The following is a 25,514-nucleotide window of genomic DNA, read 5'->3' on the forward strand; positions in this document are numbered from 1 at the left end:
ATTTAAAGATGTGCTTTGTTGACCACATGTGTGCGTTATCTGTGGAACCTATAAGGCTCTGAGGCTATGCACAGGCTGTGTGCACAGGCCACATTGCCTTTCTTGAATCCACAAGAAGGGGTGATTCATGACTGTTGTGGTGGGATGGGATACAGAGCGTTATGTACTATAATTTCATATCTCTTTGGTTTTCATAATCTGTTCTCATGCCTCTTGGCAAAAATCACTTAAATAGATCAGTTTTTTTATGTTGCGATACTGTGGTTACAAATATCATCTAGATTATATATCTAATATTTTATATATTTAACTAAATGTATTTATGTAATTATATATTAATTATATGTGAATACATAAGTAATATATATGTATCTATATAATTTGGAAATAAAATTATAATTTATTTTGATTTACTTATTTAGTCTGTGAGAATGCAATAGTGATATTTAATTAGAATATATAAGTAATTATACAGTTTTAATTACTATCACCTCAGTAATTTTTTCGTTGTTTATATTCAGTGATGTTAGGGAAATAAGAAACTTGCTTTTAAAATAGCTTTCTTGTGGTCACTGTCCCCTTTAAATAGTTTCTAGTCTCTGTTTTGAGGTATAAAAGTGACACAGAAGGATGTATTCATCTTATGAGCAGTTGAATACCAAACATTCTTGAACTTATTTTGTAGATTCCATTTATATCTAACCACTGACATGAAAATAAATTGAGTTCCTTTTTGGTTGAATAAGTTATCACTGATAGATGGAATTCAGGTTAAAAAAATAAATCCATTATGTGTTTCTTTGCCTATCTCTGATCTCCATTGGTAAAATATCTTTGGGAAGAACTGCCTAAATGTTGCAAAATATTGTCACCTCATTTGCAATAACTGTTTCTTTATCTTCCAAAATAGTGGTTTCATGAAAAGGAATATTGGTGGTCTTTCATTTCTCATTCCAGTTTTTTTTTTCTTTTTATTTATTTTTTAACTGAAGGAGAATTGCTTTACAGAATTTTGTTGTTTTCTGTCAGACCTCAACATGAATCATCCATTGGTATTATATATCCTCTCCCTTTTGAACTGCCTCCCATCTCCCTCCCCATCCTACCCCTCTAGGTGGATGTGGAACCCCTGTTTGGGTTTCCTGAGACATACAGCAATTTCCCATTGGCTATCTATTTTACATATGGTAATGTAAGTTTCCATGTTACTCTCTCCATACATCTCACCCTCTCCTCCCCTCTCCCCATGTCCATAGGTCTATTCTCTATGTGTGTTTGTCCATTGCTGCCCTGCAGATAAATTCTTCAGTACCATTTTTCTAGGTTCTGTATATATGCATTAGTATACGATATCTATCTTTCTCTTTCTGACTTACTTCACTCTGTATAATAGGCTTTAGGTTCATCCACCTCATTAGAACTGACTCAAATGTGTTCCTTTTTATGGCTGAGTAATATTCTATTGTGTATATGTACCACAACTTCTTTATCCATTCATCTGTTGATGGACATCTAGGTTGCTTCCCTGTTCTAAGTATTGTAAATAGTGCTGCAATGAACAATGGGATACTTGTGTCTTTCTCTCATTCCAGTTTGAGTAAAGTGGAAATTTGTATTAGAAACAGGTAAAGTGCTGTTTTGTGTTGACTTGTGCTGTTTTCATCGCCTTCTTTTTCTGAGGCAAAAGAGGTACACTATTTTCAGTTTCCAGATGAACTAGTGCTTTGGTTGTTGGGTTGGGGAAAGACTGTGATGCATTTCTTTGTGCACTAAATGTGCTAGAAAATCACCTTATGTGTATAGAAAAGAACAGAGTGTTGGGAACTTGTTGCTTTGAGGAAGCACAGAAGAGAAAAAGGATTTAGAGCACTCTCTAAAGTTAAGTTTTCATTAGTGGAGAGAGAGTTCTCCCTTTTGTGAGCCAAGTCTTACAGTAAATGCATTGCAGCGTTACACATACGGTAAAGTTGTGAGCACTTTTTTCTTTCAATGCTTGCACAAAAATTCCTGAGTTTATTGTTAGCAGAGGAAGGGGCATCATTGGTATACCATTGGTGCAATTTGATCTACATGGATTATGGGTCAAAAATAAGTTTATAAAAATTTAAAGCATCTGCTCCATTTGTAATGTAGCTAATTTTAGTAGTTTATAGAGCAACACAGTGCTGAAATATTGCAGCTATCGTGTATGCTTGTCCTCTTAGACAAGGAGGACTAGATTTAGCACTTTCTCTACTTGGCAAAGCTCCTAGTTAAATTCTGCAGATGATTACAGTATTTGATCGGGGAATCTCCTGAAACTGCTTTGGTAGATCTGATCCTGATAATAGTTTCACTGTTTCTTCTTTCAAGCTGGTGGAGTGTTGTTTTTCCCCTATGTATATTTTAACAAATACACATTTTGTTAAAATGCTGTAACAGGTGTGGCAGACTCTGACAAGAATCCAGATAAATTCAAGATTTCACAATTAACAAATTTTGCTGTCATGGACTGTAAGATGTCATGGTCATTTCCAAATGTGTCATCATACTATTTGTTCTTGGAATGCTTTGGTAGTTTGAGATTGGTATTTAAAAACATGTTGCATATTACATATTATGGTCAATTCCATCCATATCTACTGTACAATTGAATCTGTAACAACGTTCTCTTATTTTCACTTCTAACAAATGTCACGCAAAATAAGTTCAGACAGATCTTCGGTGCTGATGTCTCATGACCTGGGCATTAGGAAACAACCAGAAGTATGACGGCACAAGTGAAGTCTTGCAGCCACAACTCAGTATGTGCAGCTTGCCACTGTTACACAATTTGCTGGTGTTCACAAGTAGTTAGCTGGCTGTTTTTTTTAGTTTTAAATAACTAATCAGAAGCTTGTGCCATGTATGCACGGAGAAGCTGGCCGCACATTGCTTAACCTGTGCTCACAGTGCTTACGTTCTAAGCACACCAAGGGACGGCCGTAGCACTGCCGACAGCCAGGTGTGAACGGTATCCTATGCAGTAGAAATAACATGCTTCAGGTGTTTACACAGCAAGTGTTGGCTTTTATTGATTTCCCCAGTAATGCAGTTTTTGTCTTTTTATTTTAATCAAATGATAATGTGTCTTAGATCTTGACCACTTTGGACACAAAACTAATTTTTTTTTTTTAATTTGTCATTTGGGTTTTCTCTAGTTTCTCTGTACTCTGCATTTAAGTTTGCTGCTGCTGTTGCTGCTAAGCTTAGGTGACTATATACGTTCTAGGTCCTAAGCGGTTTTTTTTTTTTAACTATTCTACTCTTTGATTTTTAAAATAATAATAGAAAAGGGTTTGATTTTAAAGAATTTTGAAAGCTAGTAAAGTTGACATTATTTACTTGATAGACTGAGAATTAAGACAATTGGTTTCCAACCTAGAAAATATTCTACTTTAAGTGTTTCAGCAACTTCTCTCAGTATGCTCGGGTGACAGAGTCTGTTCTGAAGTTGAATAGGCCATAGGAAATCATAGAGGCCTGATAGGCTGCTGGGAATGATTGCTTAATTCTAGAGCTACTTTATATGTATGCTTTCTATATAAAAAAACCCCACGCTTCTTGAATGCTTATTTTGTCTCTGAAGATTTGATCTTGACTAAATGAAGAGTGACTTAGTGTCCCTACACTCATGCTTGCTCTTACCCTCTGCTTTTAGTATTGCCCACATTTTACGGTGTTTCACTTGTGCCTCGTGAGTGGTGACGCATGTGCCCAGCCACGGTTCATGTGAGCAGCCACTCACTGTCTCACGCTCTTCTTTTTGGGGAAACAGTGAATCTTCACTGCCTTTGGAGTCTTGTACAAGACTGAGCAAGAAAGCTGGGAAAGACAAAGTCAGGTAAGGTGTAGTTATTAAGATGAAATAGAAAGCAGAGAGTGGGAGTGATATTCTAGTAGAAAAGAAGATAATTCATGTGCTGTATAAATACTCTCCACCTCTTTTGATTAGATGGTATCTAATTCTACGCCGTTTTATAGGTGAAGAAACTGAGTTTGTATCTTAGGTCACACAGCTGTTAAAGGTGTGTGGAATCTGATGTCACGTTTTCTGACTTTAAATTTTATACAATTTTCTCTGTAACACACTGTCTCTAAGCCACTATATTCATGATTCTTGATGCTTTTGCTATTGAGCTGCCCTGGCAACTGTTTAGGAGTCTGTTCCTTTCTGGTAGTTATTTAACAAGTAGTATCAATTTGAGAAATTAAAGAGGCAAGGCAAACTCTTTCCCTCAGCAACCCTAGGGTATATGGTTTGGACCTTTCATAGTGATGTGCTCGCATCACTGAAATGGTAAATGAAGGTTGACATACAAGCTTCCTCTTAAAGCCCTAAATTAAAGAGTCTCTAAACTTTTTCTGTTACTCTTTTATTACATTTTTATTGAGGCAGAGGAACCAGAGATCAAATTGCCAACATCTGCTGGATCATGGAAAAAAGCAAGAGAGTTTCAGAAAAACATCTATTTCTGCTTTATTGACTATGCCAAAGCCTTTGACTGTGTGGATCACAATAAATTGTGGAAAATTCTGAAAGAGATGGAATACCAGACCACCTGACCTGCCTCTTGAGAAACCTATATGCAGTTCAGGAAGCAACAGTTAAAACTGGACATGGAACAACAGACTGGTTCCAAATAGGAAAAGGAGTACGTCAAGGCTGTATATTGTCACCCTGCTTATTTAACTTCTATGCAGAGTACATCATGAGAAACGCTGGGCTGGAAGAAGCACAAGATGGAATCAGGATTGCGGAAGAAATATCAATCACCTCAGATATGCAGATGACACCAGCCTTATGGCAGAAAGTGAAGAGGAACTAAAAAGCCTCTTGATGAAAGTGAGAGGAGAGTGAAAAAGTTGGCTTAAAGCTCAACATTCAGAAAACAAAGATCATGGCATCTGGTCCCATCACTTCATGGGAAATAGATGGGGAAACAGTGGAAACAGTGTCAGACTTTATTTTGTTGGGCTCCAAAATCACTGCAAATGGTGATTGCAGCCATGAAATTAAAAGACGCTTACTCCTTGGAAGGAAAGTTATGACCAACCTAGATAGCATATTGAAAAGCAGATATTACTTTGCCAATAAAGGTCTGTCTAATCAAGGCTATGGTTTTTCCAGTGGTCATGTATGGATGTGAAAGTTGGACTGTGAAGAAAGCTGAGTGCTGAAGAATTGATGCTTTTGAACTGTGGTGTTGGAGAAGACTCTTGAGAGTCCCTTGGACTGCAAGGAGATCAGTCCTGGGTGTTCTTTGGAAGGACTGATGCTGAAGCTGAAACTCCAATACTTTGGCCACCTCATGTGAAGAGTTGATTCATTGGAAAAGACCCTGATGCTAGGAGGGATTGGGGGCAGGAGGAGAAGGGGACGACAGAGGATGAGATGGCTGGATGGCATCACAGACTCGATGGACGTGAGTCTGAGTGAACTCCGGGAGTTGGCGATGGACAGGAAGGCCTGGCGTGCTGCAATTCATGGGGTCGCAAAGAGTCAGACACGACTGAGCGACTGAACTGAACTGAAACTTTTCTCTTTTGTTATTATTTTTTACTCTTTTATTACATTTTTATTGAGATGTAATTTGAGTCATGAAATACATATTTCAAGTGTATAGTTCAGTGGTTTTAGTATATTTCCAGAGTTAAGCAATCATCACCCATGATCTAAGTTTAGAGTATTTTCATTACCCCCAAAGAAACCCCATACCCATTAGTATCCTCTTATTCCCCTGTCACTTTGGGTCCTAATGATCCACCTTCTGTCTGTATACATTTGCTATTTTAGACATTGCATGTAAATGAAATCTTACAATGTGTGGCCTTTGTGTCTGTTTTCTTTCACTGAGCATAATTCTCAAGGTTCATGCATGCGTTGCATGTTGTCCGCACTTCATTCCTTTTTATTGCGTAGTATTCCAGTGTATGAATACACATTCATAAGATGATGATGTTTCTACTTTTTGGCTTTTATGAATAATATATACATTTAGGTTCTACTTTTTGGCTATTATGAACAATACATAGAACTAATGTTACAGATATTTTTTAGAAGTTTTTTGTTGTTGCCCTTTTTAATGTGGTAAAGCATACATAACATAAAATTCACCATTTTAACAGGTACAGTCAAGTGACATTAAGTACATTTACAGTGTTGGGCCGCCATCATCATCCCAAACAAGAACCCTGCCTACTAAGCAGTAGTTCCCCATTGCCACCTCCAGCCTCCGGTAACCTCTGTTCTACTTTCTGTCTCTTTGAATTTCCCTATTTTAGTTACCTTATGTGAGTGGACTCATACGCTGTTTGCCCTTTTGTGACTTCTTCCCCCTCACCTCCTTAGCATTTGTCTTCAGAGTTTATTCATCTTGTAGCATGTGTCAGAATTTCCTTCCTTTTTAAGACTGATTAACATTTCATTGTCTATATATACCACATTTTACTCATCCATTCATACACTGATGCTTATTTGGGTTGTTTCCACTTTTTGGTGTTGTGAATAATATTTCTGTGAATATGGATGTACAAATTCCTGTTTCAGTTCTTGCTTTCAGTTCTTTTGGGTATATCCCCCTGAAGTGGAATTGCTAGGTTATATGGTAATTCTGTTTAACTTCTTAAAGAACCGCCAAACTTTTCCACAGTTGACTGCACCATTTTGCACCATTTCCACTAGCAATGCACAAGAATTCTAATTTCTTTGTATTCTTGCCCTCCTCCCCTTTTTTGGATAGTAGCTATTCTAACAGATGTGTTATATAGTATCTTGTGATTTATGTACGAGTTTTTGGTGTATGTTTTGTATTCTCTTTGGTATACTGCAAACCTAGAAGTAGAACTGCTGGGCCGTATTTTTAATTATGAGAGGGTTATACTTTTAACTATTTAGTTTGTGAGAAGTGCCTTTGACTACCTACAGTGGAGCATTTTCTGGTTTCTTGCTTACGGATGAGCTCCTGGAAACCACATTTGTGGTTCCCTTGGGGGCCACATGAAAGAATCTAATAGTGGCTGTATCAACATGTTAAAAATGCAGGTTTAACATTTTGAGGGTCTGTCAAACCAGTTTCAAAAGTAGCTGTACCATTTTACATTCCTACCAGCGATGTATGATGCCTCCAGTTTCCATTAGGACAGTTTGATACTAGCCGTCCTTCTGAGTGTGCAGTGGTGTGTCATTGTGGGTTGTTTTTTGTTGTTGTTGTTGTTTTTCACTGTGGATTAAAAACATTTTTTTTAATGGTTTATTTTTGGCCATGCTGGATCTTCATTGCTGTGCTCGGGCTTTTCTGTAGCTGTGGTGTGTGGGCTTCTCCTTGTGGTAGCTTCTCTTGCTGCAGACCACAGCACTAGTGTGCACAGGCTCAGTAGTTGTGACTTCTGGGTTCTAGAGCACTGGGTTGGTTGCTTCAGGGCATGTGGGATCTTGCCAGACTAGAGACTGACCTGTGTCTCCTGCATTGGCAGATGAGTTCTTAACCACTGGACCACCAAGGAAATCCCTCATTGTGGTTTTGATTTGAGTTTCCCTAATGGCTAATGACGACGTGTGCCTCTCGGGTGCTTATTGGCTAGTTGTGTGTCGTTTTTATTTTTTTGGAGAAAGAAAAGTAGTCTGATGTTTTGGGAAGGTCAAATCAAGGTAAAGATTTGATCATTTGAAGTAACATAGAGAGAGTGGCCCTGGAGTTGTGGGCATTAGAGAAGGAAGAGGGATGATTGGGTGTGTAAGAGGAGGAGGTGAGTGGGAGATGAGGGAGACGTGGTTACATGTGTTGTCAAGAATACTTTCCAAAAGCTTTGCTGGGACAGGAACAACCAGGAGTGTGGAAGGACAGGAAAGTTTGGAGGAGTTTTTGTGCTTGTTATTGATGTTGTTTCTAATAGCAATCCTTGAGCATGTTGGCTCAGAGGAAAGAGCAATAGCAAAAGAGAAGTGGAAGATAGAAGAGAGGGGATAGGGGAGGAGTCATCGTAGGGTTGGGGGGGGGTGTGGGTCAGGGAGATAAGACTCACATGAAGTTATCAGTATTAGACTAGAGAAAGCATCCCTAGACATCTACGCATGTAGAAAAGAAGGAAATGGTGTCTGGGATAAAGATCAGTTACTCATTTTATTTTGGAGAGTGGCTGAGATCAAAGGGAAGAGAAGCCTGCTGGCCTCTATTTTCTCTTTGGAATCAGAATAATGTCACCTGAAGTAAAGTGACTGGGTAGGGGAGTCTGAAGAAAGTGGTGGATAGGAGATTTTCAGGAAGATTGATGCCCAAAAGAAACAAACGGTGGTGAATCTTCATGATAGCATCATGAAGTTGTCTCTGTTTCCCGATGAGTCCTCCTAGAGCAAAGTATGGGAACAGAGAAGGCAGAACTGGTTCGAATAACCCAGTGTTAGGAGTTTGCAGCTTTCTGAATATTTTAGGAACGTGAAGGGGTGAACTTCAGGGCGTTAAGAATGTGCTTGACATCTTAGGCCATGAAATTAATACTGACGAAGCCACATGAAAGTTCTGACAAGTCTGAGCCACCTTTCACCCTCTACTTGTAACTCCTTACACAGGAAGGAGGACATGGGGAGGACACCCCTTCACCAAAATTAATTTTCTTCCATGCTCAAAAATAGAACCAAATATTTTTACATCTTTTAACTTCCTTTAAAGTTTATCATATACTGTTTGCCTTGCTATAATTCTAAAGCAGCTTGGGTTACAGTGCTTAAATTAGATTGGGTGATTTTGCTACAGAACATCAACTCTGGAGAAATTTTGTTAGATTGTATTTAAGTTTCAAAAATATATCATTGATAGATCATTGACAGTATACTGGAGTGGGTTGCCATACCCTCCTCCAAGGAACCTTCCCGACCCAGGAATTGAACCCATGTTTCCTATGTCTCCTGCATTGGCAGGTGGGTTCTTTACCACAAGCGCCATCTGGGAAGCCCTAAACTATTATGCAAACAAATACTATAGTTTCAAGGTCACAGAGGCAGGAAGACATACATTCCTGTTTCTTTGCAACCTCAAATGTTTGGATTTGTTTTGTCTTAGACCTTCTGAGCAGAGAAGATAATTACTTATTTTTTATATTTACTAAGATAATTAAACATGGCCTGTTCTTGTCTATTTTTAAGGCCTGTCAGACTGTCTAGTACATTTCTGTCAACTTTTAGCTTATAGAGATAGTGGGAATCCACCTTAACCAAAGAAGACTTTAAAAAGCACAATCCTCTCAGTCATACTCCACCAGACATGAGTTTTTTATTTGAATGTTAGGTGTTGCTTGTTCAAAAATGAAAAGAAACTTGCTCTGGGGAAAGGAAAATTCTGAGAGCTAAATACTGTCTCTTGATAGGAAATTGACTCTTACATGAATTATTTAGCTTCACTGTTTTCAGCTTTTTTACTACATTTATAAGTACATTTGTAATGTTGAAGTTCTGATAACTGAGCCTTTGAACTCCTTGTTCAGAAGATAACATTACTTTTAATTATTTAGTTTGTGAGAAGTGCCTTTGACTACTTACAGTGGAGCATTTTCTGGTTTCTTGCTTATGGTTGTGCTCCAGGAAACCACATTTGTGGTCCCCTGGGAACAGCATCAGAGAATCCAATAGCGGCTGTATCAACAGAGAGGTTATCATCATCAAGTATATTGAGGGTTGGACATTTTGCCCCAAAGTACTGACTTTGTTGTCTGCAGTAGTAAGGAATTTGGCAAAGTTTAAAAAGAAACCAAAGATTTTGCACTGAAAAATGAAAAAAATTTTAGTTCTTCATTAATTTGATAAAAATAATTTCATCTCATTAAATGGTATTTTCAGTTCACTTACACATTTAATCATTTAAAATTAATTGTATTTGTTCATCAAAGATCCCACTAAATTTTCTCTGTTTAATGGTTACAAACAGTCCTTCAGATTCTGACAGGCTGTCTTGTACACTTTGGCCAAACAGAATAGATGAAGCCCGGTCTTTATCACTTATAGGCCTTAACTATTTCTCAACTGTGGACTGAATGAAGTCTCTTTCTTTCATTTTCTGGTCCAACACTTTGGTGACCAAATAGCAAAAGAATGAAATGTTTCTTGTGTGGTTAACATATGAATGTTAACATACGAACATGTGGTTAACATACGAACATTCTTAAACATATGAATTTGTAGTAGCTTTGTTAAGAAAATCTATCAGATTTGATCCCAGCTTTTCTGTCAGATATGATCCCAAGTGATTACATTTTCATTTAATTCCTTTCCATTAATGGGACAGCACTTTAGGAAAGTTATATATTTAAACTAATATTCTTGGAATCCTATGAATAGAGGAGATTTACATTATCTTACTGAGAGAATATGTAATGGGTGTAATTTATTTTCTTCAAGAACCAGAAACATGTGACAAAATCCTGGTTTCCTGATCCTAGTGGAATGCTCTGCCTTTTAGCCTGCTCCAAAGAATTTTAGAAATTGCCTGGCTCAGGGATTTTTATTTATTTACATTTCTTATGCATTGTGTACTAAAATTATAAATAATGACTGGAACCTTAGCTTTTGAGAATTCTGAGGGAATTAGCTATTTTAAGTAGTTATTTCCCAGCTAAAAAATAATCCATACCCTTGTGAAGGTTTTTAAGTTATTATTTCAACTTGCAAATAATTTTACAAATTTTGACCGTATATATATGAAATAAAATTTATTTCGTGCTTTTCTCCTTAAACATAGTAGTCTAAATGTAACTGCTTGATTATTTGCTTGATAATGTACTTGATGTGGTTGTAGCTTGCTTTGATATATAATAAATACAGGGATGCCATTAAATTATTTTTTGTTCCTCTAACCTTTATTGACTATTCACTATAAGCCAGGCACTGTTCTGGGCATGATATCTCTATAGTTTTGTACTAGTATTCCCATACCTTGAATTCTTGGCCCAATTTTATGGCTTCTCCTTCCTGCCTCAATCTGAGCATAATGTTAAGAGCATAAATTCTAGAACTAGGCTGTTAAAATTTGTATCCTGGCTCTGCTATTACTAGATGTTTGACTATAAGCTACACAACCTCCCTTTACCTCAGTTTTTGCATCTGTAAACTGGGACCAGTAATATAACCTACTTCATAGGGTTACTGTAAGAATTACACACACACACACGCACACACACGAAATGTTTGGAACAGTGCCTGGCACAAGGTTAGTCCTACAGAAAGTATTAGTCATTATCACTGCTATGAATATTACTATTACTGTGAATTCTTAGTACTGTTTGTCCTGTATACTATTTTTAAATTTCTTTAATCTTAGAAAACAGATAACTAAGCTTGCTAGAACTAAGTGTAAAATAAGAGTAGATTGACTATATGAAACCTGAGATTTCCTTTCAAGAAAACAAAATGCAGTATATGCTTTGATACTGCATTTTGGCTGCTGAGAACATTTTTTGCTTAGTATGTACTGTCGCTCAGTTGTGTCCAACTCTCTGCGACACTATGGATGGTAGCCCCCAGGCTCCTCTGTCCATAAGCGTCTCCAGGCAAAGATACTGGAGTGAGATGCCATTTCCTTCTCCAGGGGATCTTCCCGACCCAGGGATCGAACCTGCATCTCCTGCATTGCATGCAGGCTAACCTTTAATAGGCCATATTTATTGAGGAAGTACTGAGGAAGGAAAAAAAACAAAAATTTATCTTAATAAAGAGGACTTGTTTTTCAGGGAAAAAGATCTTGAAGAAGCTCTGGAAGCAGGAGGTTGTGATCTTGAAACTTTGAGAAATATAATTCAAGGGAGGCCACTGCCTGCTGATCTGAGGGCTAAAGTTTGGAAGGTAACTGGAAACTAAAACAAGTAAAATGTAATCACTTAAGAACAATATTTTAGAATTTTGATTTTCAGCTGTCTTAGTTGCAGAGGACTTTATACTGTTATGCGCATTCCACATTTAGAAAATTTATCAAATAGAGCAGCTTGCTAAAGTGTGTGTTTCTGTGCAAGTGGAAAGTTTTAGTGTCTGACACTTTGAGACCCTGTGGACTATTGCCTGCCAGGCTCCTCTGTCCATACCATTTTCCAGGCAAGAATACTGGAGTGGGTTGCCATTTCCTTCTCCAGGGGATCTTCCTGACCCAGGGATTGAACCTGGGTCTCCTTCATTGCGGGCAGATATTTTACCGTCTGAACCACCAGGGAAGCCCGTGTTTCTGTAGTGTTTGGTATATTTAATAATTTAGGTTTTGAAAGGCAGTGCTTCCTTTTGTAACCATTAGAATTTATGTTTATGAAGATTATTCAGTGAAATGGGAAAGTGCAACCAATGAGTAAAATAGGATATATAATTGCAGATATGGCTATATTTTAAAAAAAAATTAAAAAGGTGGGAGAGGAAATAGGTCTCTGGGTGTTAGAATTACAGGAGATTTTCCTTTGCTCTATTTTCTGCTTCAGCTGTTCTCTAGTACATGTGTATTATAATTTTTTAATTTTAAATTAAGATTTTGTTACTATTAAAAAAGTAGTTCCCATTGTTAAAACATGTAAGCAAAGCATAACATAAAAAAAAATTGTCTGTTATCTACCACTTAGAGGTAAAACACATAGTAATATCTTGGTGTCACATCTTATCTTTTCCCCTCTGCACATATATGTATGTAACAGAAATGGGCTTATACCTGTGCTTAGTATTCTAAATGTTACAGAAATTTAAAACTCATGTAAAAACACTTGTTTAGTGGGCCCCCATCACTGAGTTGTAACTGTTGTCAACATTTGGCCATGTTGCTGAACCTCCAATACTTTGGCTACCTGATGCAAATAATTGACTCCTTAGAAAAGACCCTGATGCTGGGAAGGATTGAAGGCAGGAAGAGAAGGGGACGACAGAGGATGAGATGCTTGGATAGCATCACCAGCTCAATGGACATGAGTTTGAGCAAGCTCTGGGAGTTGGTGATGGATATAGAAAGCTGGCGTGCTGCAGTCCATGGGGTTGCAAAGAGTTGGACACGACTGAGTGACTGAACTGAACATTTGGCTGATCTTATTTGATTAGTATTCTATCCTTTTCTCCCCACCCTACCCACTGTATTATTTTAAAGCAAATCCTTGGCAGGGCACTAAAATATTTAATATGAAAGTCTAAAGACTTTAAAAATAACCATAACACTATTAAATTGAAAAGAATTGTAATTCTTTAATGTGTTCTCACATGGTTGAGGGGACAAGGGCGCTAAGTAGGGTCTTCTGTATAAGGAGGCCAATCCCATTCATGTAGTGCTCTACCCTCAAGACTTGATCACCTCTCACAGGCCCCGTCTGTAAATACCAAAACATCGGGAATTTGTTCAACATACGTGAATTTGGGGGAGGGGACACAAAGGTTCTTTCTATGGCATTAATGATATTTGCTTGAAATAAGCTTACATGTGTAAAATATTATGTAAATGTGTAATTCATTTTATTCACTGGTTTAACATAAAATAGTAAAATTTGATATAGACATTTTACTTGTAATTTTTGAAGTATACATTATTATCCCTAAATCCAGGCCTCTATTATTATTATAACGTATTTTTCAAGAGTGAGAAATAACATAAGGAGCCAGCTGCTTTTTTTTCTCTTTCTTCCAGATTGCTCTAAATGTTGCAGGAAAAGGTGATAGTTTGGCATCATGGGATGGTATTTTAGACCTGCCAGAACAGAACACTATTCACAAAGATTGTCTGGAGTTCATTGGTAAGTTTAATAATTGTTTTCAAACAGTGATAAATTCTGCAAAGAATAATTTTTGGATGGAGGAGTCACTGTTTAGTAGAATGAACTTGTTATAATTGGGAATTTGATGAATTTGGAATATATTGAAAGGGCATAGTTTTAGAACATCTCTTTGGAAATTCTTATGAAATAATGTCAACATTTAAGAAAGAGAGTCTGATTTTTAGTATTTTTAAATTGTTTTTTGTATTATTGACCATCTGTATGATTGTATACAGCCCTCAGATTAAAAGGAGCTATTCCAAAAGTTTCTTTGTAAGTCATAAGTCATGATCTGCTATAGAAAACGTGTTATAGATCATGGGTGAATAGGTTTCAAATCCCTCACACTGTCTTTTGAAGATTAAATTATTTTGGTTTATAGTTCTCTTTTTTAATTCATCTATAGTCCATTGGTGTCTTTTTGTTTCTCTGTCATTTTTTAGTTAGATTATTGGCTAAATAGACTTTTTTATGGGCCGACCTCAAGAGAAACATTATTGCTAGGCGAAGGATAGAGAATTTGGTGGTGGAGAATGAATCACTTCCCCTCGCTTCAACAAAGCCATAATGGCAGCTGCCCTTCCTGGGGCAGAGGATAGTCTTTATAATCTGTTATTTGGAAAACGCTTTTTTGCTTTCTGGGAATGTGGGTGATACCTACTTTCCTGCTTCATATTGTGCATTCTTTTACACACACACACACACACACCCCTCTTCCCTGGTGGTTCAGATGGTAAAGAGTCTGCCCTCAGTGCAGGAGACCCAGGTTCTATCCCTGGGTGGGGAAGATCCCCTGAGGAAGGGAATGGCTACCCATCCCAGTATTCTTGCCTGGAGAATCCCATAGGCATAGAAACCTGGTGGGCTACAGTCCATAGGTCGCATAGAGTCGGACATGACTGAGTGACTAACCCTTTCACTTTTCACTACTTTCATGTATACACACACATGATATATATATATATGAAACATATATGAAGGTCCAGTATTAAGTAATAAATCCTGAATAGCTAGTGAATATGAATAGGTATAAGGAAAAATGTACTTTTATGTAGTTTTATTTTGTCCTTGACATGCTCTAAATGTAGTAAGATAGTATCATGTATTTTGTAAACAAGTATTTTGTCCAATAACTGAGCATCTAGCAGCCCCTTGGTAATTTTGACTCTTATTTTTTAGATCACCTTTCAGTGCCAGAAGAGAAGGCAGCACAGTTACTTTTGGATATTGAATCTGTAATTACCTTTTATTGTAAATCCCGTAACATTAAGTATAGCTCAACCCTTAGCTGGATACATCTCCTCAAACCGTTGGTGCATCTTCAGCTGCCACGTAGTGATTTATACAACTGCTTTTATGCGATCATGAATAAGTACATTCCCAGGTAAGACACGATTTTTTATTATAGCTGTAAAATGAAGGAAGTTCTAGTTTGTTTTGAAGTAAAGTTGTTAGATTTATTTTGATGGTAAAGTAAAAGGTTCAAGTAATTTTTAAGGTTGTTTGAATTGTAATTGTTATTTGACTTTATTTTTGTGCTTATAAATATTTTTTAAAGGATTCTTTAGTTAAGAATTTGTGCTTGTAGAGTTCATGTATGCAGTATAACTTTTCATACTTTTTGGATGATACCTCTATTTTGATTTCTTCACTTATAAAAATAACATTATAGTGTCTAAGTAAAAGTTTTGGAGTGCTGCTATCTTCAGTGAGGTGCTGAGGTTACAGCCTGGAATATAGTCCTAGAAATACAGATGTTGAAGAAGTAATTGGAAGTGCACTGAGTGTTAGGAAGGTGAAATGCAGAGTGCTATGGGAATGTACAGTGGGGGTGACCTGACTTACCCTGGAGGTCAGGAAGGTTTTCTCTGGGAAAGTGACACTTAAATTGAGTCTAGACAGATGTGTGGGTTGTTTTGGGGGGATGGAAGAGGTACGGGGAAGAAGGGAGGTGGGTAGGAGGAGGGGTGGAATTCAGAAAGAATTCTTGTAGTTCTCAGGTATGGATCAGGTAGTCAGAATTTTAGTGCCAAAAGGAACTTTTGACATAATCTAGAGCAGTGGTTGGGCTGCGCAGTGAACCTTGGGTACACATTGGAGTCATTGGAAGTGACGTGAAGTCGCTCAGTTGTGTCCCGACTCTTCTCGACCCCATGGACTGCAGCCTACCAGGCTCCTCGGTCCATGGGATTCTCCAGGCAAGAGTACTGGAGAGTCATTGGGGATGGGGTTAAAAAATCCTGATGCCTTTTTGCATACCTGACTAATTAAATCAGATCTCTGAGGAGGCCAGCCATGCATTGAGGTTTGTTTAGATTTAGAGCTTGGTTGATTGCAGCATGCACCTAAGGTAAGAGGACTGCTATTCTAGAGCTTGATAGTTAAATGACTGCCATTTCCCCCCCTGCTTTTCATGTGAAAAGCACTGGGTTAGCTGTGGGTGCTTTTTGTATTTTCTCACTTAAACAGTGACCACTGTAAGGCAGATATGTCTGATTTACAGCTACAGAAACTGAAGCAAAGACAGATGTTAAATGACTTATTCAGCATTATACTTCTGGTGTATGACTGAGTCAGGATTTGAACCTAAGTTTGATTGGACACTTGTGCTTTAACTTACAAGTTTCTCCACCCCGGTTGCTTATTAGAATCAACTAAACAACTTTTTTTTGTTTTTTTCTTTTTCTTTTACAGATTTAGATATCATTTACATAATATAAAATTCATCCTTTTAATATGTACAATTCCATGGCTTTTAGTATAGTCACAGAATTGTGCAGCCATAGCTACAATCCTTTTTAGAATGTTTCTGTCACCCCCAAAAGAAACCCTGAACTCACAAGCGTTCAACTCCATTTCCCCCCAGCACTCTCAGCCCTAGGCAACCACTCATCTTTCTCTGTGGATTTGCCCATTCTGGGTATTTCATATAAATAGAACCTTATAATACATGGTCTTTTGTGACTACCTTTGTTCACTTAGCATTGTCTTTTAAAGATTCATCTGTATGTATTTATAGCATATATTAATACCATTACTTTATTTCTTTTTATTGCTGAGTAACATTTCATTGTATGTACAATGAAATAAAATAGCACATTTTATTTACTCATGTAATAGTTGCTGGATATTTGGATTCTTTTTGACTGTTATGAATAATGCAACTATGAACATTTGTGTACAAATATTTGTGTGGACATTGCTTTGGGATATGTACCTAGGAGTGGGATTGTTGGATCATATGGTAAATCTATGTTTAACCTTTTGAGGAATTGCCAGACTTTTCCACAATTGCAGCATTTTACAATCCCACCAGCAGTAAATAAAGATCCCAGTTTCTATAGATTCTTGCCAACTTTTTTTTTTTTAATTATGGCCAGACTGAGTGTGAAGTGGTATCTCATTATGGTTTTTGTTTCCATTTCCCTGACAGCTAGTGACTTGGGGCATTTTTTTTCATGTGCCTAGATGCAGTTTGTATGTCCTCTTTGGAGAAATGTCTATTCAGCCAAAGAGCTTTTAAAACATACTGACCCTTGATGTTTCAAATATAAGTAGACTGTGTAGAGCCATGTCGATTTTTAAATTCCCAGGCAATTCTAATACATACCAGAGTGGAGAACCTGGGTGCGACCTTGAAGCGATAGGGCCTTCATGTGAGGAAAGCAGACCTAGAGATGCCAGAATACAGGGCTATGCTCATGATAAAGCAGAGGCTAGAATTCACATTTGGGAGTCATTCTGTTATACTAATGGAGGAGGAAATGGCAACCTACTCCAGTATTCCTGTTGGGAAAATCCCGTGGACAGAGGAGCCTGGCGGGCTGCAGTCCATAGGGCTGCAAAGAGTCAGACACAACTGAGCGACTGTGTTATACTAAATCTCTCAACTGCTTATATTTTTACCACCTCTCAGTGTAACAAAACTAGTAATAGCAAGGGACATGATGATCCAGCTTTGTCTCTACAGGATGTTGGTGGTGGTAGATACTGGTAAAGGCTGTATTGTAGAGGTTTACTAGTAGAGGTTTGCATTGAGCTGTGTAACATACTTTGTCAGGTTACACCAGTTACTGTTTCCATGAATTCCACATGTAACACAGTACTCCAGCCAGAGTCAGTGTTAATACCCCTGCATAGGGCTCAGCCCCACAAAATGTTGCTCAAACAACTCCATTATAATACATCTTATTAGAGAGTCAGATGTAACATGAGTCGAATTCTATCAAGCACACTGCTTTGCAGTGGAGAGTAACTTTCAGTACACAACTATTAAATGAATAGATGCTGTTTCAATGGCTGATGCCCTGAGATGTCCCACTTTTTCCGAGGATGAGACCCACAAACTAGGCAATTGTCCTTACAATGTGTGTTCCTAGTCTTCTTACCACTGTGTCTCCGTGTTTTGTTTTAGCAATCTACTGCCTTGACTTTATAGAGTGGGGAAAGTGTTCAGACAGAGGAGGAGGTAGTCTTGTCAGTATGAATCCAGTTCTATCTTTGGGCATCTGAATTAGCAAATTAGGGCCTTTTCTACAAAACTTCCCTGTTATCTACAGTATTAAAAATGGTAGATGAATGGTTATACCAAATCCTGACATTGACCTTAGATCTTAGTTTTGCAGAGATTATTTTTCATTATTCCCACTTGAATAGCATTTTGAAACATTCTTTATCAATGCTTTTCATTAATGTTTTTACATGAAATCTTTCACCTTATTTCAGTTTTTTTTTACAGTTTGCTTTTTAAAGACTACATCTACCAAAATCCCACTAGTTCAAATATTAAATTACATATATGGGAGGGTAGCTTGGTATAATGGTTTAATGCCCAGTTTCTGTGTACAAGTCTTAATGCCATCACTTCTTAGCTATGTGACCTTGGTTGACCTGCTTGACCACAGCTAAGCCTCAGTTTTCTCATCTGTAAATTGAGGGTGATAATAATATCTTTCATAGAGTTGCTTGTAAAGATAAAGTAAGATAACATTGTAAACTGTATGTAGTGTCTGGCACATGGTGTTTCCTCAGTAAATACTGACTTTTATTAAGATGGCCTGCAATCTGAGCTGTGTACATTTTTAATGGTTTATTAGACAGATTTATTAGACACCAGGGAACAAGGCAAGAAGTATTATAGTTACTCAGTAAGGTCAGTGTTTGGCACCTCCTGGGATTTTCTCTGAGCATCTGGTATCCGGGCCACTTCCAGTCACAGCTCTGGGTCCACTCTTTTGGAATGTTCGTCTGTGGCCATTTCAGACTTGGACCTTTGCTGAAGGGATTCTTAATTGAGTACGTTAACTATGGAGCTAACCTGAAGCCTTCCTGGGAGATCTTTCTTATTTGGCAGAAAAAGAAGGGAGCTGGACTTCCTCAGGGCTCTCTAGATCTCCCTTTGGGATCCAAAGCTTATCAAAATAACCTAAGTGGTCCCTCTGTTTTCATTGGTCCCTGTAGTCCTTTCTCCTGAGTGCTGCCTGGGTTCACCTGGAAAGAATCTTCCTAGAGTTGGCTGTAGACGTGCCATTTCTTCCTATCAGGTCAGGTATGTTAGGTGTAAGCAAGAGAGGTCTGCCCCCGGTTGCGTCAGGTAGGCTTGCTGTCAATGCTCTTAAGTCGGATACTCTGGGGTAAGGAGGGGAGGAGGGTATTGCACGAGGACTGGTTACTGATATGATCAGTTTTGACCTATTAATGCAAGAAACTTTGCTTCTCTTGTCTTTTAGGGATTGTTCCCTGAAGGGGAGACCATTTCATCTTTTCCGATTACTCATCCAATACCATGAACCTGAGCTTTGTTCTTTTCTTGATACAAAGAAAATTACTCCAGACTCCTATGCACTCAACTGGGTAATAAAGTGAAAGTAGGAACACTTAATGAAAAATAGTTTTCTGTGAAACTATAGTTAGTTCCCCCCCAAAGCAAAAGAAAGAAAAGTGTTAAATTATAGACCATTATTATTTAAGACAAAGGATTAAAATTATTAGCACTTCAAAGATTTTTTTTTTTGCTCTTCATTTAGTTTAAATTATTTAATACGAAGTTTAGCCTTTGTTAAAAGTTTTAGAAATATATGTAAATATATATGGTATGTATCAGTTCACTTTAAAACCGTGTGATTAAATTGTTGATAGTATGTTTGAGAATTGATCTGTAATCACAAAGAAAATAACTTAAGATTATCAAACGATTGATACAAAAGAATATAAAATACATCTCAGTCCTCTGTCATTCTATATTTATATTTTAAATGGGAAGTTTTATTATTTTAGGTCTGTGGTTCTCAAGCCTTTTGGTCTCAGGACCTCTTACATGCAACATTTTTTGAGGATCCATAATTTATGTGGATCACATTGGTTAGAAATTAAGAAATTTTAGGTATTCGTTTAGAAGTAGTGATAAATCCAGTACATGTTAGCATAAATATTTTAAATGAAAATGAACTATTTCCCAAAAAGAAAGAATAGTGGCATTTTTAAGTTTGCAAATCTCATTGATGTTTGGGTAGATCACAGGCAAGTACATTCTCATATCTGTTTCTTTATTCAGTCAGTGATGATACCATATTTCATGTAACCTTTGGAAAATTGTGTTGTTCATTTGTGAGAGAACGAATATGAATAGGGCAAAATATGAGTATTAGTACGAAAATAGCTTTGATCTCACAAACTCCCCTGTAAATACTCTTGGAGATGTCCAAGGCTCCTCAGACCATACTTTGAGAACTGTTCTTATAGGGTAACTTGAAGGTCTTTTTAAAACAGTGTTTAGGTTCCAGAAGAAAATATATGTATATTCAAAAATTTTAACATGTTTCTCGATGATGTCTTACTAAATTTTCTTCAGAAAGGATTCCATTTCTGCCATTTATTTATTGTGTTATTTAATACACTTAGCCTCTGAACTTTGATTTCTTCATCTGTAAAATGGGACTAATAATAGGATCTATCTCAGAGGGTGATGGGATGAGTAGACAGTGAGACCCTAGAGACCCTAATTGGTTTCAGCTCTAGCATACTAAACCTCAAGAACCTGCTCTTTCGTTCCTTCTTGGCTACAGTCTAGTCACTTTGATAAAAATAAAATTGTAGGTTCTCTGAGATTCATATGTTGTTCATATTAAATCTACTTATTTGTATCGAAGTAAGAAATTTTCTTTTAAGAATTTGAATATTTTCATAGACGTCTTTCTGGTCACATCATACCCGAGAAATGCCATTTCTGTGGCCAGAACTCTGGATTAGTACTCAGTGCTGGTTGTAGATTTTAATTGGTTATGGAAACAACCAGTTTCTCTTTGTCAGTTTCCCAAGTAGTTCATTCTTGCTACCAGCATCTTGTCTATGGAGTGGAGTCTTTCTTTTCCAATCATGAGAATAAAGAAAAACCAGTTTCTGTGATTTGAGAACTCATCACTGAGAATGATGTGGAGGTAGCTTTAGTTTGGCTAAGTGAGGTTAAGTGGTTAAGTTTGGTTAAGTGAGGTTGCCCGTACCTTGTCTGTCTGTATTTGCATCTTCCTTATTTCTAATAGTAAATTTTAAGCAACCACAAAAAAAACATTAGAAGCATTATGTATTATACTTTAAAAGTTTATGGTCGACTGTAATAGCAGCTACATCAGTGGAGTCTCAGGCTTTTTTTAGTCCAGGCATCACCACTTACTAGCTCTGTGATGTTAGGAAGGTTATTTCGTACAGGTTTATTTTCCTACCTATAATACAGGGAGGAAGATGTCTACTTTGAAAGCCTGTCATGAGAATATTTAAAATAAGAGACATTTAATGAAAGATATGTGGCAGTAATTTAGTACCTGGCACAAAATATTCACTAAATGTATGTGTTCTTGTTAGCTTCCTTTATTCATTAAAATGTTTTAAATTTAAACCTCTAGATAATTGTTTCTGTATCTAAGAAAAATGGAATAATCTAAAAATATCCCTAAATTCATGCAATTTAAAACACAGTTGGGCTCTAGAGAAACTTACATACATTAACAACTCTTTAATTGACATAGAAAACCATAGAGCTCTTGAAACGTTTTGCAGGACATCAGTGTTGTCTCATTTGTTTCAAATTATGTACAAGTAAGCTTGGGGCACAGTTGGCCTTTAAATTGTTATTACAATTTCATTTGGTGCTCTTAACTGAAATTAACCATGCTTGATCTTCACAATTTCTGAGCAAGTTAAGTACTGTAGTAGTTACCTTATAGAGCTCATGGGTAATTATGCTAGTTATTATGCTGTGGCAGATACATGCTAACTTAAGTTACTTTAGATATTAAGGGTTAGTTATCTTTCTCTTCACCACAGCAGTGGCAGAGCATGGGTAATATTCCTTTAAAAAAAAAAAGTAGAAAAGTAAAGCTCCTGAGGTTAAGTGACATGCCCTAAGGCACACAGCTGGTCAGTGGCTTCATTGTGCCTTGAGTCCACATAGTCTTTGGATTACATACAGTAAAATTAAGGTCCATGGTAAATATCAGGTACAGACAGTTTGTTGTAATGTTACTTATGCATTTGCCTCAATACTTTAAAAAGAGCAAGTCATTTCCTGTGGTTTATATTTCTCATTTCATTTCCTGATTACAGCTTGGAAGCCTTTTTGCCTGTTACTGTTCCACTGAAGTCACTCAGGCAATATGGGATGGATATCTACAACAGGCAGATCCATTTTTTATTTATTTCTTAATGTTAATAATCCTTGTTAATGCAAAGTAAGTATCAAGTTGGCTGGATTTTTCTCCTCTCTGTTCTCAGGGTGCTCTATTAGTATTTAACTCAAATTCATGTGATTCTCTTTTACAGAGAAGTCATTTTAGGGCAGGAGTCTGACAGCAAAGAAGAAGTTATCCGTAAGTATCACTTAATGTGGAGAAAACATTTTTCAAGTCACTTAATTTTCTAAAACTCAAGTTTTCTCATCCATTATGTGAATTTAGATTAGTCTAAAAGAGCTCTGAGGTTCCCTTCAAATCTTACACACTGTCCACATACAGGCCTTAAAGATGGTCTCCCCAGATTTGCTACCCTCATTCATCCCTTACATGTTTTTTTCACTCATTCAGTTCTTTTCTGTACACTGTTTCTTTGGTTTAAATAAACTGGTCTCCTCTCTCTCCCCCTTTCCCCTCCTTCCTTAATTTTCCTTTGAATCCCCAACTCTTGTAATTATCTCCATTGTTGAAATGTTGATCCTCCTTTTGGGTCCTCTCCACTCCAGCCCTCACAGATTTACTTCCTTTCTATAGTACCCAGCACACTGTACTGTCTGTGTTAAGTGTTTACTTCACTACATTATATGATTTATCTTTATATTTCTCAAGCAAGACAAAGTTCCTTAAGTCAGGAACCATTTCTTGGTTATTTTTTATTTGCAGGGGCCCTGGCATTTGTGTTTGTTAAATAAATCACAGTATTCCAATCAAGGCTAATGAATTTGATTTGATTGCCAGACACCATCAGTCACTAATAGCAGGATTATATTAAGAGTTTCAGCTCCTTTGGGGAAAATCCACATCTCTTCAAGCAGTTTTCTGTGCATCACTGTTGCGATTTCATTTATAAAACTATAATGTTGAAGATAAACCAACTTTGATATATAATGTTTATTGTTGTATACTTTACAAGCAAAATTTGAAAATATTATAATTTATTTATAATCCTATTTCAGAGTTCTTGGAAAATACTCCTTCCAGTTTGAATCTAGAAGATATAGAAGACCTTTTCTCTCTGGCTCAGTATTATTGCAGTAAAACACCAGCTTCATTTAGGAAGGTATCAGACAAGGAATGACCTGCTTCAGTATTTCACATTTTGTGTATTGTTTTATGTTTATGTTGTATCCACTTCAGTTAAAATACTCTAGGTTGTCATTCTTTCTGTATATTACAGTTTTGTGTGACTTTTTCCACTATAAATATTCTCCCTAGTAGAGGAATAGACATTTTAAAAAGATAGTATACAAATACGCTAGGAGCCATTTTACCTCTCCTCTGATTATTATTTCTGATCATGAGAAAATTGACTATAAGGTATTTCTTAAATTAATGCTTCCTTGACTTTAAAATTTGTGTTATAGAAATCTGATTGAGGAGGTATCATTATGCCTTCTTATCTGGAGTTAAAGTTAAAACTCCAACTTTTAATGATGCTGAGCTGTCTTTTACACAAAAAAAGGGTCACTTAAGCTCCATGGAGACCTTGAACCTTTCTCAGATCAGGCAAGTGCTTTCAAGAGAAATGACATCAGATTAGAAGTCCAAGTGCTGTGAACTTCTAGAAACTAAAACTCTAGATTCTAAAGCTAGTAATGGAGGCAGCATGGAATTACTATTTATAAACTATTTGTGACCTCAAGTACTCATGAGAACATTATTGTCTTTTTTTTATTTTTAAGGCATTCTACCATCATGATTGTTAGTTGGAAGTTATCATGTCCCTGAAATATTAAGATGAGATTAAATTATGTTCAGTATAGTATGTCCAGGAGGCAGATGATGGAAACTTTTTAAGAACATTTCCCTCAAAACTAATTATAAAAGAAATTTGTTTGTCAGGACTAATTTCAGTTATTTTAATAATTGCTTATGTAGATTACCTCAGTTCCCAACAATGTTGACTAAGTTAGATGGCAAGGTAGTGGTTATGATACTAGATGAAAAAGAAGTCTTATCCTTTTCTTTCCAGCCTTTTAAGAGAATAGTTTTTATTCTTCAGACATAGTAAATAAACTGCACTAGCAATTGCTAATTAGAGCAGGTTTTATTAGCAGCATATTACATAATTTATGCCATATTTTAATTTTTATTCAATATTAAAGCATAAAATGTGAGTAATCATTTAAAAATTTGCTATTTAAATGTATGTGATAGTATAGAAAATAGCTGTGTAGAATGTGTTATTTTTTTCTTAGTCTTTCATTTTGTGTTAACTCAAACACAGGCTTTGTTTGTAGCCTTTTTGTAGCTTTTAGCCTAGAAGATTTGATATAATAAGTTAAATCACATGACTCAAAGATGTTATATAATTATTTTACCTTTTATCTTGGTCTGTTGAGAATAGTTTTAGGAGGGAAGCTTGATCTTATTTTTTTTCTTCATAAAGTTTTAAAAATTCCTCTTCACACAGGATAATCACCATCTGTTTGGCAGTACTTTGTTGGGAATTAAGGACGACGATGCAGATCTGAGTCAGGCTCTTTGCCTGGCCATCTCAGTGTCAGAGATCCTTCAAGCAAATCAGCTTCAAGGGGTAAGTTAAAAAACCCCACTGTTTGTTAGAGGATGATCCCCTTTAAATGCAAGGAATCAATGTCTCCTCTATGTTTGTTGATTATCGCAAAATTAATTTACTATAACAATGTAGTTGTTTTGCTTTTTCTGAATGATTAATGTGTTAAATCTTCTGTCCATATGCTCATTTTTAAACTGCCAGCTTGTGTGTTATTTTATTTGTCAAACAACTAATTATTTTTGACACTAGTTTTTGTAAATTGCAAAATCTTATTTCATATTTTAACAGGGCTACTGAATGTTATATAAAGTACTTGAAAGGGTGACTTTACTATTTCATAGTTAAATTCTAGATACTTACACAGATAATTTGGAGAAGGCAATGGCAACCCACTCCAGTGTTCTTGCCTGGAGAATCCCAGGGATGGGGGAGCCTGGTGGGCTGCTATCTGTGGGGTCGCACAGAGTCTGACACGACTGAAGCGACACAGCAGCAGCATA

General features: G+C 36.8%; 1 protein-coding gene across 2 annotated transcripts in view; it reads left to right on the forward strand.

Moving 5' to 3' along the window:
• TBC1D23 (TBC1 domain family member 23) overlaps window positions 1-25,514 on the forward strand; it is a 56,435-nt gene that overhangs the window by 5,908 nt on the left and 25,013 nt on the right. For both annotated transcript variants that reach the window (XM_055567918.1, XM_055567919.1), the window contains exons 2-9: window positions 11,737-11,848; window positions 13,647-13,752; window positions 14,953-15,157; window positions 19,503-19,626; window positions 22,372-22,496; window positions 22,588-22,634; window positions 23,453-23,556; window positions 24,910-25,032. In XM_055567918.1, the coding sequence (XP_055423893.1) occupies window positions 11,737-11,848; window positions 13,647-13,752; window positions 14,953-15,157; window positions 19,503-19,626; window positions 22,372-22,496; window positions 22,588-22,634; window positions 23,453-23,556; window positions 24,910-25,032 (946 nt within the window). The remainder of the gene's footprint in view (window positions 1-11,736; window positions 11,849-13,646; window positions 13,753-14,952; window positions 15,158-19,502; window positions 19,627-22,371; window positions 22,497-22,587; window positions 22,635-23,452; window positions 23,557-24,909; window positions 25,033-25,514) is intronic.

This window comes from Bubalus kerabau, chromosome 2 (genome assembly GCF_029407905.1).
Source record: "Bubalus kerabau isolate K-KA32 ecotype Philippines breed swamp buffalo chromosome 2, PCC_UOA_SB_1v2, whole genome shotgun sequence".
NCBI classification, from domain to species: domain Eukaryota; kingdom Metazoa; phylum Chordata; class Mammalia; order Artiodactyla; family Bovidae; genus Bubalus; species Bubalus kerabau.